Source organism: Liolophura sinensis, chromosome 11 (genome assembly GCF_032854445.1).
Source record: "Liolophura sinensis isolate JHLJ2023 chromosome 11, CUHK_Ljap_v2, whole genome shotgun sequence".
Taxonomy (NCBI): Eukaryota; Metazoa; Mollusca; class Polyplacophora; order Chitonida; family Chitonidae; genus Liolophura; species Liolophura sinensis.
In genome coordinates, this window is record NC_088305.1 from 28,049,963 (window position 1) to 28,065,558 (window position 15,596).

At 39.8% G+C, this 15,596-nt stretch overlaps 2 protein-coding genes across 2 annotated transcripts; one reads left to right on the plus strand and one right to left on the minus strand.

Annotated features, from left to right (window-relative positions):
* Positions 1-3,646: 3,646 nt before the first annotated feature.
* LOC135478276 (mucin-2-like) lies at positions 3,647-8,879 on the minus strand. The gene is made up of 7 exons (XM_064758550.1): positions 8,414-8,879; positions 7,507-7,937; positions 7,165-7,315; positions 6,537-6,599; positions 5,504-5,572; positions 4,526-4,726; positions 3,647-3,771 (listed from the first exon to the last, which is right to left on the minus strand). The coding sequence occupies exons 1-7, from the start codon at positions 8,877-8,879 to the stop codon at positions 3,647-3,649; spliced, it is 1,506 nt and encodes a 501-aa protein (XP_064614620.1).
* Positions 8,880-8,982: 103 nt separating this feature from the next.
* Positions 8,983-11,905, plus strand: LOC135478277 (citrate synthase, mitochondrial-like). Its single transcript, XM_064758551.1, has 5 exons — positions 8,983-8,992; positions 9,353-9,494; positions 9,982-10,231; positions 10,913-11,122; positions 11,586-11,905. The coding sequence occupies exons 1-5, from the start codon at positions 8,983-8,985 to the stop codon at positions 11,748-11,750; spliced, it is 777 nt and encodes a 258-aa protein (XP_064614621.1). The 3' UTR covers positions 11,751-11,905.
* Positions 11,906-15,596: the final 3,691 nt, after the last annotated feature.

Below are 15,596 nucleotides of genomic sequence, written 5' to 3' on the forward strand. Positions count from 1 at the left end.
GTCAGAAGTGGCGTCATTTGTTTGTGACGAAACTCAAACAGGCGCACGGTTTTATCACAATTTCAGTGATGTAGGATAGAAGTGTTGCCCGTAATAGTGGAAGAGTCACAAAAAGGAAGTCAACAATTCTGTTAAATCGATGGAACAATGTATGTGCACATCACTGTACATACACTTCTTGAAGTCTTTTTAGAGTGTAGTTTTTAGCTCAGATAACGCTTTTAATGTGGAGATATATTGTACAGGGGCGTAGGAAGGAAATGAAAAGTGGGGCGGAACCCACATGCAAACCAATGAGGCGATTGTTGGCCCTGGAAGCTCTTGGACCCTATATAGCCGTACGCGCGTTTGAAGGTGAAAAATATCCATTTTCAAGGTTGTGATGAAGAAGGCCTGCATGCTGCACATTTTGGCGCAAATTTAGTTTTCGGATCGCAGGCTTTACATGTGTAGGGCTAATTACTTTCCGCTAAAATACTGACACGCTCTATGTGAGTTGTGAAATATTTACTCTATATAGCGTATGAGGATAAACTGAACAGTAACCAGGCCTGTAGGTGAAGAGGTGATTGGGTCGTACATAGGTAAGCGGAACGAATATCCCAGCCCAGGGGGCGCCTCGGAAGCACCGGGAGATTCCAGATTTCCGGAGTCATGTTTTAAGTGCCTTTTCAACTAGTTAAAGTAAATACAAACAGATCTACAGTATATACTAATACTTAGTATTAAATCAGGAGGTTTACCTGGTACCAAGATAAGGTCAGCGTTTCCTTCCAGACAAGCTGATCAAATAGATAACGTAAATCTTAATATTCTGAAGAGGAGCTAACAGGCCTAAGATACAAAAACTTCTCCAATACAGTTGTGTTAATGTGGAATAATAATAAGTATCTATAATGTAATAATTACATATTACATACGAATATGTTTCAAACAATATCAGGGAATAGGTTGTACATTTTTCTAGTCTTTGCACAGTCCTGTGGCTGATAGAATTAAGCTATGTATTAAAGTGTCATTTTGATTGCATGTTCTAATTCCGACCTAGGTCATATTATGGTGGTGCTTCACTGAAAAAGGCACTGGTGACACTAATCTGTTAAGGTGATAAAATAGTATGGAGTGATGACAGAATTGATTAGATTATTGTTACAAACTATTCTGTTATACATATGACAGAGTTGCTCTGTTAAGCCATCATAACACTTTTGTTGGTGTAACAGGGCATATTGTGTTGCATTAAGAAGTTTGTACGGCACACGGCGATGGACGGTCCTCTCCTCCCATAAAATATATAGTACATATTTTAAGTCAAGACTGACGTTAAATTGGATACATAATATAAAACATAATTACTGTTACGTCAAAAGAGTTTTTACAGTTATATATATATATCCTAGATACTGGAAAGGTCAAAAGTTACTTTCATGGAATTAGCGCCACACAATCGCAGGGTGACTTCGGAAAATCTCTAAAATACTCCACTCTTCTTTCTACGTTATCTGTTAAATCAGAATTAATATTGCAGGGCTACCACAGGACAATGCAAAACCTAAGGTTAGTACATAAAGGGCTTAAATATTTACGTTAATATGGATTCTAATACACAAATGAGGCGTGAAGTGCATGGATAAGGTAATTTCAGTTGATGTAACACTGGTGTAGAGCATGTGTTATTGTCCTTTACATCTATGCAAAACCTGAGATACCGTCCCTAACATTTACCTCAGAGTTAATTCTATCATACATAAGTCGTTAAATTTGTAATTTACAGTAATTAATTCCAGTCAGAGCATCAACACTGTAGCATCCCATGCGTGTTGTGGTTTACATCTATGTAAAACCGAGTTGAATACATGAAGCGCTTTTTGAGATACTCACCCTAGCATTTACATTAACACCGGTTCTAATGCATACGGGGCTAAGTCATGAAGTTTATAATTTACGGTCATCAACGATGAAAGATCCCCCTCATGTTATAGTGCTTCACATGTATGTAAAACCTGACCTTAATGCATACAGTACTTCTTTGGATGTCACCCCAAACATCTACCTCAACATTCCTTTCAATATTATTGGATGCACTCTCGGTTGAAATTTGCTCAAATATTTATCTCTCTACTTGATATTTAACATCGCATTCGGTAATCTTCTCTTAAATCATAGAGGTCAAGTTTGTATGTGGATGGAGGAAGTTTAAAGACTTGAAGAAGTTACCGACATTCCCGACAGTCAACTCGACAAGAACTGGATTCGAACCTGAGACCTAAGTGTCCAAATGGCTTTAATGTATAAACTAGGAAAATGCACAAATTCTTTGGTTGTTTGTGTTGAGCGTTGTTATGGAAATTGTTCTTGTGATTGTTGACCCGGCGCGTCCAATTTGGTCACCGCTGTTATGCGAATGTCTGTCTCGACGCCTGGATTCAGTATTTCTTGCCTCAAGATTACTTTCAACTAATTATTCACTCGTCTTGCTTGCGCCAAGTACATGAATTCGTCAACATACTAAACTTGACCCCTATCTAACATTGCTTGTGGTGTTTGTTTCGTTTGAGTTCGAGGTGTACTTTCATTGCTGTGCGATACAATTTGCGGTGCTGCCTCAGTATAATACCAAACCAAACACACAAGGCACGGCGCTCCACAGGCAAAGTACACTGGCATCGGGTTGATCTAAGTATTTGGCCTAGCCCTCAGGCTGAAAGCCAAGCAAAGGTATCCATCATACGCATCAACTTTCATAGACAGAATCCAATTGTGAAAAAGACAAATCGGCATTTCAGAAGTCTCATTGTTCACAAAGGTTTAGGGAAGACGTTGTGGGACGCTCACAAAGTCAGGCAGCTAAAGGGCGTGATTTTGGGGATATCACTAACGGCATCATTGAGACAACAGGTCGGATTACACAAGGTGTATATTCAATCAAGCAACTACGGTTAACTCACGCATCCTAGTCGAGTTAGTTTTGCGCAAAGACCCAACTTGTCTAGCTCAACCCTGTTTAGACTCGCGAGACTGTTGAAATGTCGATTTGGCTTACACAACACGACGTCTACACTTGCGGTTGAAATATTTATTTATTTGATTGGTGTTTTACGCCGTACTCAAGCATATTTCACTTATACGACGGCGGCCAGCATTATGTTGGGAGGAAACCGGCCATCAGCAGGTTGCTGGCAGACCTTCCCACAAACGGCCGGAGAGGAACACTTGCGGTTGACGTAGTTTTCCTGTCGCCCACGTTATTCAGTTCTAACTGTCATGCAAGATGCATTCTGAACAGAAGTAATAAAAAGACAACCATTACTCAATTCAAAAGTTGTCAGCTGGTTCCACTTCCAATGTTGTATGACCTGATGCCAATAATTTACACTGTCGTGTATGCAGCTTACTTCGCCATACTTTTTTTTTGTTTGTTATCTAACTTTTTACGGGCTATATGTATTCAGTAATATCAAATTAGTCTGTCAATCGAGTAAATATAGCATTTAACTAATAAAAGATCAACCTCTCCACACCGCCTCCCAAACCAAAAAAAAAAAACCCAAAAACAAATATATCCTGATATCTAAAATATTTTATTCTCTGCAAACATACACGGAAATGTTTTACAGGTGCTATTTGTCACGTCGAAAGAGATGAACTAGATGGCCACGTTTGACGTCATCACCTGGGTGATTCCGCTGGCGGCGTATGCGTCATACTCACAACCATGGCAACCGCAAGAATGGATCTTGACGTAGGTGTGTTGGCGGACTTCGTTATTGGCTGGAAGACAAAAATAGCTTAATCACAATTTGGTACTGACAGCACGCACTATCAAATCTCTGAATAAAACTCCCTAGCCATTAACAACACTTTGGCAATAATGTAGTCATAATGTAGCAATGAAAAGAACATGCCTAAAGGTGTATTTATGGACTGGTACCACACTATCGATCAACTTTGCGCACCAAGCCCTGCGTGGTTCAAACCTCGTTGATATTTTTGTCATACTTGTACACATGTTATGAAGATTTCAACAAGATATTCTGAATTGAAGGTTCATTGAAATGAATATCCTGCTTATTCTTGTTGTTTGCCTATTATTAAGTATTTCTCAGAAAAGGTGGCGAGCATAAAACTGTTTTCTTTTGTTTCATGACAAGTCTTTCCATCTGCCTGAGAAGCTTCGTTTCACAAATCAGGAAACAAATGAAAAATTGATTCCATCACAATATTCTATCAAGGACTAAAATGCAACATTTAAGCAGATTTTTTAATTTTGGCCGCCGTCTTCAGTAAGCACTACAAGAAGACCAGCGCTACCGGTTGGTAAGCGCTCAGTCAGCAGTGTGAAAACAAATTAGCCCTCAACCTCGCGGTAGGCGCCTTAAAGTTCGACAAGCTCAGGGTATTGTAAAGTTGTCAACCCTTAGAGCCATCAGAACTTGTATCCACACCAGTCCAGTATTTTGACAAAATATAGTTTCGACAATCAATGACACCAAGAATCTGACCTCATCAGACAGGCAATACTCACCACAGGTAAGCTGAACGGTCCTCCAGGACACTTTGGTTGGTTTGCAGCAGTGACAGTTGGTTTCGAAGAAGGGGTAGGTGAAAGATGCAGTGGTGTTGGAGGCACATGATCCTGCACAGAAAGCTAGCTCAACAGGACCATCAGATACGCACCCTTCAACCTCCATTGTCAGGTTCATGGTCCTCTTGAAGCACGAGTCCTCTGATGTAAGAAGAAAAATGATTGATTGATTGATTGGTGTTCCACGACGCGCTCAAGAGTTTTCAACCTTTATAACTGCTGTCAGATTTATGGTCGGAGGAAGCCGGTGAAAACCATGTAAAGTGAAGAAAAGGCATGATACATGTATAACGTGAAGCCATGGATATTACGTGTACATATGTTGTGTCTCTCCGATATGGTTGGAACCTTGTTGACTGATTTCTACGTCCAGGTAACTATCTTCCGTTATTACAAAAATTATATATGTGTATACATTATATATATATATATATACACACATATATCTTTAGGATAATTTGATGCTAATTTATAAATGAAACTAGTCTTTGAGAATTTGATTTTGGATATTGTTTTACCGATTGATCGCATGAACTGTGATGTGGACATTATATATAAACTTCCACAGAGTAATCGTGACCTCCTGACTGGCTAAATTGTGAGTCAGATTTGCATGAACTTTTTTATGAAATTTTCAGTGATAACAAAAGAATTTATTATATGAATAACATGACTGTAGAAGATATCAGTGACAAAACTATGTTTCTAAGCATGCTACACAGTGAACATCTATGTATGTTGAGCGGTTTTCCCACAGTTCAGCACCTGGGATTGTATTTTAAATATTGTCATCTAGGTTCTTCCCTAGACTAATGGAGCGAAGTGCTTTAATTGATACAGTGTGTTCACGTCAAGCTGATTCCGGTTTAGTGACGTCTTTTTAGTAAATTTTAGACACACAGATAGTAAATGTCCCACCTTCTTGGGTGACATCCTGGCTTTCTGGAGTTGTAGACACACCTGATGTTGTCGTGGCCGCAGTTGATTCTGAAAAACGTAACGAAAGACCTGTACTACCTGGGAGATGGCAGTTACAAAGGGATACTTCATTTTCACCATATGTTTGGTCTATAATAATGCTTTATCAAAAGCGCATATGAAAACGTTAAAATGTTACTTTTAAAATACTTTTGAAATTAATAACATTTCACCAAAAGAAAAACTTCTTAATAGGACCTATAAGGTGGATGAATCAAACAGAATGAAGGTGGATGAATAAAACAGAATGAAGGTGGATGAATCAAACAGAATCCAGGTGGATGAATCAAACAGAATCCAGGTAGATGAATCAAACAGAATCAAGGTAAATGTATTATATGAAAAAGACTAAACTTTAGGTGAAATACTTGTTACAAAGTAAATAAATGTTCACAGCCTATAGAGATATGACCCGACTTATAACAGGGCAAACATTTTTGATTTGAGTGACTGAGTTTATACAAGTCCAGAAGGTATTTTGCTCTAGCTCTACATCAGGTACATATAAGCAAATATATGATATGAATAAATTCTAAAGTCAGTAGAATCATCTACATATATCTTTTTCTAATGGATTCAAATTTCATTACAGTCAGGTACAAAGTGAATGACTGCATAATGAACTCCCTTTTACCCTCACTGGGCAATGGTCTATTTATCAACACTAATTTAATCCTTAGGTTTTCTCGACTTCACAGTTAAACTCATGGATTTTTCACTGATGCAATAACCATCAGTTTTATGAGAGGAGAAAACCAGAGTGTCCAACGGATACCACTGACATTTGGCACCATTTGGGACTATGGTACCATCCCCATAGTCATCTATACATGGGTTGGGTCTGAGCAGATGAATCTGTACATATCATACCAGAGTCTTATATTTTGATATGGTTTTAGAGCTGACCTCTGGATCAATACCATCGATGCCACCAGTATGACAATCATACACTTCTGTATGGTGCTGGACATACCTTGCACAGATGCTGTAGTGATAACTGCAGTGACATTTCTCAGTTCAGGTGTGTAGGTGACACCTGAAATACATGGAATGGGATGGACAAATGGTCATAAAAATGGACATCATCTTCTGACACTTAAGTAATGTACTATAAAGTTCAGCTCTTTTTCAACAGTGAGATTTGTCTTGTTAGATTTCTGTACTTGTCACAACAACTCCCTAAAAAACTCTCTTATCAAACAGGCCTGTCCAACATGCCTTTGTGAAAATACTGCAGGCATGACAATTTTTACCAAACACCAATGCATATAATCATTTATTTCCTTATTTAGTGAATGATGTTTACGCCAAACTCAAGAACATTTTACTCAAATGACGGCAACAAGCACTAAACCACGAAGGACCGTCTTTCAAAAGGTAGGTTTAAAAACTACTGGTGTGGGTGCGCTGATGTGCATTTCCATGACACGCACCTGGTTGTTCTAAAGTGCACAATGTAGTTTTAAGCATGGTATTAAAATTTTCTTCTTTAGGCTGTTACATTGTCACTTGATACCAGTGGCATTAACGCTATTAATACCGTTAGCGCCACTGATTCCAGGTTTCCCAGGTCAACCGTTAGAAGCTTTAAAGTGACTCACCAGGCTCTGTAGGAGAGGAATACTGGACAGTGGTAACAGTCTCGGTCAAGGGTCCAGACACGGTTGTCACGCCAACAGTTGTGGAACTCAAACTAGGAGTCCTGCCCAGGGTCGTTTGTTCTTCAGGAGTTGTCTTGCAACTATAACTGTGCTACCAGGCTGAACAGTTGTAGGTGGTGGTTGATGTGATGGAAGAGTTGTGGGTACAGATGGTGTCTCTGTAGTCTCTGTTGGTGGAAGAGTTGTGGGTACAGATGGTGCCTCTGTAGTCTCTGTTGGTGGAAGAGTTGTGGGTACAGATGGTGCCTTTGTAGTTTATGTTGGTGGAAGAGTTGTGGGTACAGTTGGTGCTGCTGTAGTCTCTGTTGGTGGAAGAGTTGTGGGTACAGATGGTGTCTTTGTATTCTCTGTTGGAGGAAGAGTTGTGGGTACAGATGGTGCCTCTGTAGTCTCTGTTGGTGGAAGAGTTGTGGGTACAGATGGTGCCTTTGTAGTCTCTACTGGTGGAAGAGTTCTGGGTACATATGGCACTGCTGGAGTCCCTGTTGGTGGAAGAGTTGTGGGTACAGATGGTGTCTTTGTGGTCTCTGATGTTGGAAGAGTTGTGGGTACAGATGGTGCCTCTGTAGTCTCTGATGGTGGAAGAGTTGGGGGTACAGATGGTGTTTTTGTGGTCTCTGTTGGTGGAAGAGTTGTGGTTACAGTTGGTGCCTCTGTAGTCTCTGATGGTGGGAGAGGTGTAGTTGATTCTGCCAATGGAGCTGGTGTGGTCGCTGTTGAACAGGGAAAAAACCCATTACATTAAAACCAATAAACTGATAATAAAAGATTAGGAGTAACAAAAAATGGGAGTTTCACTTTTATAACTGGGCACATCAAATGATGTGACTACTGAAAGAATTTGCCCCACATCGTGTCATATGATACCTTTCCACTTACTATAAGAATTGTAAGAGTGTGTTTTCACTTTTAGCTTACCTTACTCTAATACACGCCCACTCAGATAACACATGAACTTGAGCAATCACTACTGATAAGTGAAGATGTACATAGGGTCAATGTAAGAAAGTATAAGAGCTCTTCTGAATAGTCTAAGGCAATCAATTACCACTATATGCATGGCAACCTCCTGTACATGTTGTGTAGATGCATGTTCAAACAAGAAAAGCTAAGTCATGTTGTCACAAAAAATTGTAGAGGTATTTTCCAGACCGACAATGTGCTCATAAACAAACAAGATTTGCATTACCTTGTTCGTAACAGCCATTTATTTCCATCCTGACATTGTAGATGTCAGGTTTTTGCTGTTGCTGTTGTTGTTGTTCCCCTTCCGGAACATCTGATCTTGGGTTCAACAAGGTGACTGTCACATCGGAGGCTTCCACAGGGTCTGTGAACGCAATGCTGTTGGCTGAAACACTGTCCATGATCTCCGGAAGCTGACTACTATCCCTTGGTGTAATTTCAATGCGGACGTTGTCAACGTTGCCAGTGACTTTGAGCGAGTGGACAGTAACATCTGACGCCAGGCTGAGCTTGACCTCTGGGTCTTCTTCTGCCGCTGACGGGGCAAGGACTTGCCATCCAGCACCATCGGGGCGGATCTCAGTGACAGAGTTCAAAGATGTATGGCCAGAGGTCTGTACAATATCTCCATCGGTCACAAGGTCCTTATTGGCGAGCACCTCGGAGCAGGTTTCTGCGAACATGTCCATGATAAATACACAATGATCAAACCACTGAGGTCACAATTAAGATCTTGATCATATTTTTTCAATTAGAGACAAGAACACACAATTATTTATTCTAAGCTTGGTAATGTATACATGTAAGTATGCTTGGCGTTGTACGCCTTACTTATCAATTTTACTGTCATAAGACGATGAGGAGTCATTAGGTGTGTGTACAAATGCTGCGTCTTCTTGTAGCAGGGCGAACCTATGTCACACAAGTGCTGCCGCCACTGAAGCATCATGCTGATATGATACCCCACCCAGTAACATTATACTGACACCGAGCCAACCGTCCAGTTTCCCTTTTCTAACCTCTCAGTGCTGAGCGCCAACTGAGACACAAAGAAGTACCATTTTTAAAGTTGATGATATTGTTGCATTAAAAATACCACTGGTTTGGAAAAGCAAATTTGACCGCTGATATCTGAAGATTTCATTAATTTGTCCTCATGTAGACAAATGTAACCTGTTCCGTGAGGGCACATCAGTGGGAGCAATCGACCCAAAGAAGGACTGGAGCTGGAACTTCACCGATATGCTGGGATATGAAGACCCTTACTTCAAAGAGATGATGAGGCTATACCTTGCCATTTATAGGTCTGTAGCTTGGCAGGAGTTCTGTTTTTTTAGGACGCATTCACAGTCTCCCTCACAGATTTGTACGAGGTATCTTTCTATTTTAACATAGTATGGTATAAACATGGACGATTAGATTACCTTCGTTCTGAATTATGTTGCAGGATGGGGTTGGATATTGCCAAAATAATGACAATCTGGCAGTATTATCCGAACAAGAATACTGCCTTTTTAGACTGTTAGCACTGAGCTTCCATGATAGCTTTTGAGACTGAGACTGTATTTTGTGGTTGTCTGCTGAATGTTTTTGTAAACGACCTCAAATTTCCTAACACATTTTGCCCAGTTCTAAGTTTTAATAATCTTCAATAGAAAGGTGTGTTAAGGTTACATTGGAAAGTAGGATGATGTCCCTTGGGAAAAATGTATGTTTTATCACCAAAAGTAAAAATCTCTCTTTCCAGGAGAAATTTTAGGTCATTTTACCAAAGTGTTAATATGACAGGAGTTGTTGTGTTGGTTACAATGACCACGAGGGTGGTAATGTCAGCGCACACACCTGTCATCTGTTCGGCAGTGCCCTCTCAGACCCCTATCTCAGCTTTGCTGCCGGGATGAATGGATTGGCCGGTCCCCTTCACGGGTTAGCCAATCAGGAGGTATTGGTGTGGGTGACCAAGCTGAGAGAGGAGATCGGAGACAATGTCCCACCGGAGAAGTTGAGAGAATACATCTGGGATACGCTGAATAAGGGACAGGTGAGTGAATGAATAAATGAATAAATCCAGATGTTTATGCAAACATTAATAGCTGCAGCCATTACTGCACACATGAATAAATCCAGGTGAATGTGAAAGATTTGAATGTTAATGCAAACATGACTGAATCCAGACATAATGCAGATACCAATAGGCCAGATCTTAATGCAAACATGACTAGATCCACATGCAAATATGAATGCAGACAAAAGAAGATAGATGTATCATTGCATGTATGATTTTAATACATGGTCTCGACTTCTTTTGGCATTACTTTTTGACTTGGAAAATTAATTTATTTATTTGATTGGTCTTTAACACTGTATTTTATAAATGACGGCGGCCAGTATTAAGGTGGGAGGAAACCGGGAAAATCCCGGGGGAAACTCACGACCATCCATCCCACTTACGGCCAGCAAGGAAGCCAGCATGAGGTGGACTTTAGCTCCCAGCAACGGTATTGGTGAGAGGCTCCTGGGTCATTGTGCCATGCTGGTGTGCTAACTCCCTCAGCCACAAAGGCCTCCCTTGGAAAATTGTGAGTCGGCAGTTGCAGCTACCCGAAATGAATTTATTCATGAATCTGACCACAGCATATTCATACATATATAAACGCAACTTCTTGAGTGCAGTGATGGACACCAGTCAAATAAGCTTTAAGTGTGCATTGTGTGACTTCAGGTGGTGCCAGGCTACGGCCATGCCGTGTTGAGAAAGACCGACCCCCGCTACTGGGTACAAAGAGAGTTTGCTCAGAAGCACCTGCCAAACGACCCTCTCTTCAAACTGGTGTCAGAACTGTTTGAGGTGATACCTGACGTTTTGACAGAGCTGGGAAAAGTGAAGAACCCTTGGCCCAATGTGGACGCTCACAGCGGAGTCCTTCTGCAGGTACGTGCTACAGCGCTCTGTTATGATCACCTTGTGCTAGTCCTTGATCAGTCTTATAGCTAGTTATGCTGGCAAATCTTTCTGTGTATGACCGGGATCTTCATGAAAGACCACACGAAAGCACCATCAGTGACTTATCACCGAGTCCTAGAGAAGAAAGCAAGCAGAAAAATCTTGAAAATTGCATGTCCTAGGATGGGCATTGGTTACTTGTCTCAAGTGAAAGGCAAGCACCCAAACCACTGGGAACGCTCCGGATGTGGTAGTCTGAATATAAAAGAAAAGTTGTTATTTTTGTTTGACTGTATTCATAATGTCATAAATTCACTTGGATACTATCAAGAATTTGTACTGAAAAAATATTGAGTTCTTCAAATTTTCCTCTGAGAGTCTGACATGTCACCTATGTGGATTTCATGAACAAACCGTAATAAATGCTGCTTTTTGTCTGTGCTGTTTCCAGTATTACGGAATGAAGGAGATGAACTATTACACAGTGGTGTTTGGGGTGTCCAGATCTCTCGGGTGTATGGCCTCCATGATCTGGGACCGGGCGTTCGGACTTCCCATAGAAAGACCCAAATCTTTTGACACACCAGGCTACAAGAAGCTGGTCAAGGCTTCATAACGATAACGAGTCCCTAGTAAATGTTGTTTTTACAATTTAGCCTCTTTTTTGGGGTATTTTTTCTTGTTGTAGACTAGAACTGTGTTAACAGGTATTTGATACCAGCGTTAAGTTATATCATACATGGCATGAGTTTAGCAAAAACGGAAAGTAATATTCACAAAGAGAGGAAAAAAAAAAAAAAAAAACCAAAAAAGAAATTGAAAAATGAATTCTTGTAGAATCAGGTAAGAACAAACTTAGACTCAAAAGAATATTTGTGGAGATTGAAATCAATATGAATATTAAACTTCACATTCATAGTATAGAAGCATGAAACATCTTGTATTTAGCAAGTAACAGAACCCATAATGGATGCTGCTTTCATTGATATTTATTTCGTCCTTTTAGAAAGTTGGCTAAAGTCATTGACCGCTGCAGTAACAATCATACATAGACTGGGTCTCTTAAAGTTGTAATACAGTGATCTACTTTTTATGTTATCTTGTCTGTAAATTTAAGTTTTCCTAAGATTTTTTGGAGATTTATGTTTTTCTTTGAGAAAAGACTCTTTCTATGGTAGTAAGCTTGTGTAGTGATGTGTAAGTTGTAACAACAAACATGGAAAGAAAAATATTGCCTACAGGTGTCTTAGTGACAGGGTATCTAGCTGTCTGGAATTTGATGTAGCAAAGGTTGATTTTGCTTAATAACTTGGTAGCTACCCATGCAAACATTGCCTTACTTGCGACAGGATTTTTGACTTTATGTGCTAATGTTCACCTGGTTGTTAATACCTGGATAAGTAGTCTAGCATAATTTCAGCTGAGACTTCTGGGGTATATATTTACTGCTGTTTAGCAGAGTCAACCTTTTGCTCTTTTTTCTATTAAGAGAGTTAGCCATCAATGGATTTTTTTAGAAGCATTTGATGTCATGTTTCTACCACCATTGTCCTTAAATATTTTTTTCGTTCATGTGTCAAATAGGAAGTCAGTTTCCCAGATTTTAACTGGTTAATATTGATACTGTTCAGCTGATGTGTTTGTTTTACCGGTGTTTGTATTCCCAACAACTTTTATGACACAAGGTTATAAATATGCAAATATGATAATCAGGGGCAGGTCTCTCTATAAAACCAAAAAAAAAAACCCCAAAAAACAAGGTATGCTGTAAACCTTCTGCCGGTTGCAATTTTTGTACTGAAGTAATAGTTATGAAGTTGCTATTGGAACACATGACCCCAGATTTTCTCCCAGAAAGTACGAACAAATCTTAGTGTGCAGTGTTAGTGCAATTAACGATGAATTACAGTACACGTATATGAGTAAGTACAACCATTTGTTAAGGGATTTTAATTTATAAGTGCTTGACTTATGAATTATCTTGTACAGTTGTTGGTTTGTAAAATGTGTGTATAGTTGAAAAATGTGATCCAAAGAAAGTTGCATTTTCCAAACAGACTGGAGTAGTGTTGTGTATCCAGTGTTTTACAGGTGCGTACACTGTATAGTAGCAGACTTGTATTAAGGGATGGTCGTGTGTACCCCGGGTTTGGTCCATTTCCTTAATTGCTGTTCAAGTAATCTGTACTACGAAGTGTATTAAAGGAAATGTGATATTACCAGTTGTTTGTAGTGTTTATCAGTATACTGAACTTTTGTTGAAAAATTGCAAGAGAAGGAGCTGTAAAAAACACAGAATACTTTTCTAGTGCGCGAATTCGCCGGAATTTTTTATACAGAATAAGTGTTTCATACTGGAGTGCATGTTTGTTTTTGTACTTGATACAGTTGGTATTATGGCATTTTTGAAGACGACAATGGATGTACCAGTTAACCCATGTAAAGTCTGATAGACAGCGAAATGTTTGTTATTTGTTGTTGAGTGGATTAAGTAGACGCCCCAGCGTGAACATCTGACATACTGTTGGCTCACAGAAAAGAGTGAGTGCTTGGGTTTTAACGTCGAACATAACAATTTTTCAGTCATATGACGACAACGGATTCCTTCGAGTGCATGTACCTGCAAGGTGCCTCTTTTGTTGCAGGACGGATTTCCACCGCTCTTTTATCTAGTGCTGACGACAATTTACTGAAGACAAGTAAGGCACCCCACACGAGCTATTAGACTGATACGGTCAACCAGTCGCTGCACTATCTCCTTAATGCTGAAGGCCAGGCAAGGAAGTTACAAGTTCCTCTTTTTTAAGGTCTTAGGTGTGACCCGACCCAGGATTGAACCTGACTCTACTGCCCCAGAAGCGCACGCGCTACCAACTGTGCTATCGGGGCAGGTCATAGAATAGAAAGGCGAGGTTAAAACTTGCATGGTTTTATTTACCCCATCACCCCTATTTACATACCAGTATACAATCAATAGGAAGTAGATGTGTTGTGTGTGTGAGCAATGTTAGACAGAAGTTTAAGGTTGTCTTACACATGTATAAGCCTACAGCACTCACCGTTAGAAAACCGCATTTATGTATATGCAAAACATATATGGTCAGTACCTACTAGAGTGAAAGTTTTCCAATCAGATTTCCTTCTGACTCGAACCATAACATAACCAGCTAGCTTTGTAAAACTCAACCCAGATGTATGTATGTAGTGTCAATTTCAGAGGAGGGATTATATCAACAAGTTGTCCATTGGTACCAGGGAAGCTAGCAACTTTGAGCCTTAAGTCGGCATTTAGCAATAAAATGCAAGGAAATAGTGACGGTGTAGCGTTTTTTTTTTTTTTAAATATATATTTCATGCATTTATAATTTTTAGAGAGATAAAGGATTTTATGAATGGGATTTTGTGACGGTGTGATAAAGAGTCCATAAGACATCCTTAATTGTTAATATTTTCTGAACTCACGGTTACACAAGTACTTTCTCTTTTTGATCGGTAAGAAATAACCTTTGACCTATTTTCAATGTTATTTGGGTCGTAAAAGCTTGCTTAAGTCAGCTGGCATGGATTTATCTCCTAATACACTCAACAAATAATCTTAATTTTAATAGATTTGTGGGGGCCTCCGTGGCTCAGTTGGTTAGTGCGCTAGCGCAGCGTAATGACCCAGGAGTCTCACACCAATGCGGTCGCTGTGAGTTCAAGTCCAGCTCATGCTGGCTTCCTCTCCGGTCGTACGTGGGAAGGTTTGACAGCAACCTGCGGATGGTCGTGGGTTTCCCCCGGGCTCTGGCCGGTTTCCACCCACCATATGGCTGGGCGCCGTTGCGTAAGTGAAATATTCTTGAGTACGGTGTAAAACACCAATCAAATAAATAATAGATTTGTGTGTTGTGTGAAAAAATGTATTCTGTTATTATAACATATACTTTGTCCCCTTCATCATAATGTCTTGTTAGTATAATGCAACTATTTTGTTGAATGAATAGAAAAGGTCTGCTACATTTAACAGAATAATCTACTGCAATAACATAATACATTCTAGCTTCACTGAGACAACAGACATTCTGTTAAATTTAGTAGATCACTACATATTTTTTCTTTTTCTTTTCTTTGAGAGTAAGATGTCAACTGAATCGAAAATTAACAACCTTGACCTTTTCATTCAGCATCGTCCTTAACACAGTCATGTGTCCTAGGAGAGGCCCTGTGCCAGAATTTAGCTTACACTGGTTTGGCGGCAGGTTTATTCGGTGGCCCAGCACTCTGTGCTTGGACGCCTGTTTAAATCGTTCGGTTATTTATTTTTTTTTAAATGTTTTTTCTTTCATCTTCTTGAAACGTTTTTGAAAGCTTGAAGAGCTGTAAAAGGATAAGTTTTCATTGGATGTTGTTGAAATTTGGTGATTTTAGGAACAAGGTTACGAGGGAAATTTTAGCAGATTTGGTTAACTTTTGGTCGCGT

Excerpts from the sequence above, each read along its gene's own strand:
- LOC135478276 (XM_064758550.1), bottom strand. The coding sequence starts at position 8,879 with ATGGACATGTTCGCAGAAACCTGCTCCGAGGTGCTCGCCAATAAGGAC. Across the intron at positions 5,573-6,536 it reads CACTACAGCATCTGTGCAAG|AATCAACTGCGGCCACGACA; the intron begins GTATGTCCAGCA and ends TACGTTTTTCAG. Across the intron at positions 3,772-4,525 it reads GACCGTTCAGCTTACCTGTG|CCAATAACGAAGTCCGCCAA; the intron begins GTGAGTATTGCC and ends TTTGTCTTCCAG.
- LOC135478277 (XM_064758551.1), top strand. Across the intron at positions 9,495-9,981 it reads CTATACCTTGCCATTTATAG|TTGTTGTGTTGGTTACAATG; the intron begins GTCTGTAGCTTG and ends ATATGACAGGAG. Across the intron at positions 10,232-10,912 it reads ATACGCTGAATAAGGGACAG|GTGGTGCCAGGCTACGGCCA; the intron begins GTGAGTGAATGA and ends GTGTGACTTCAG.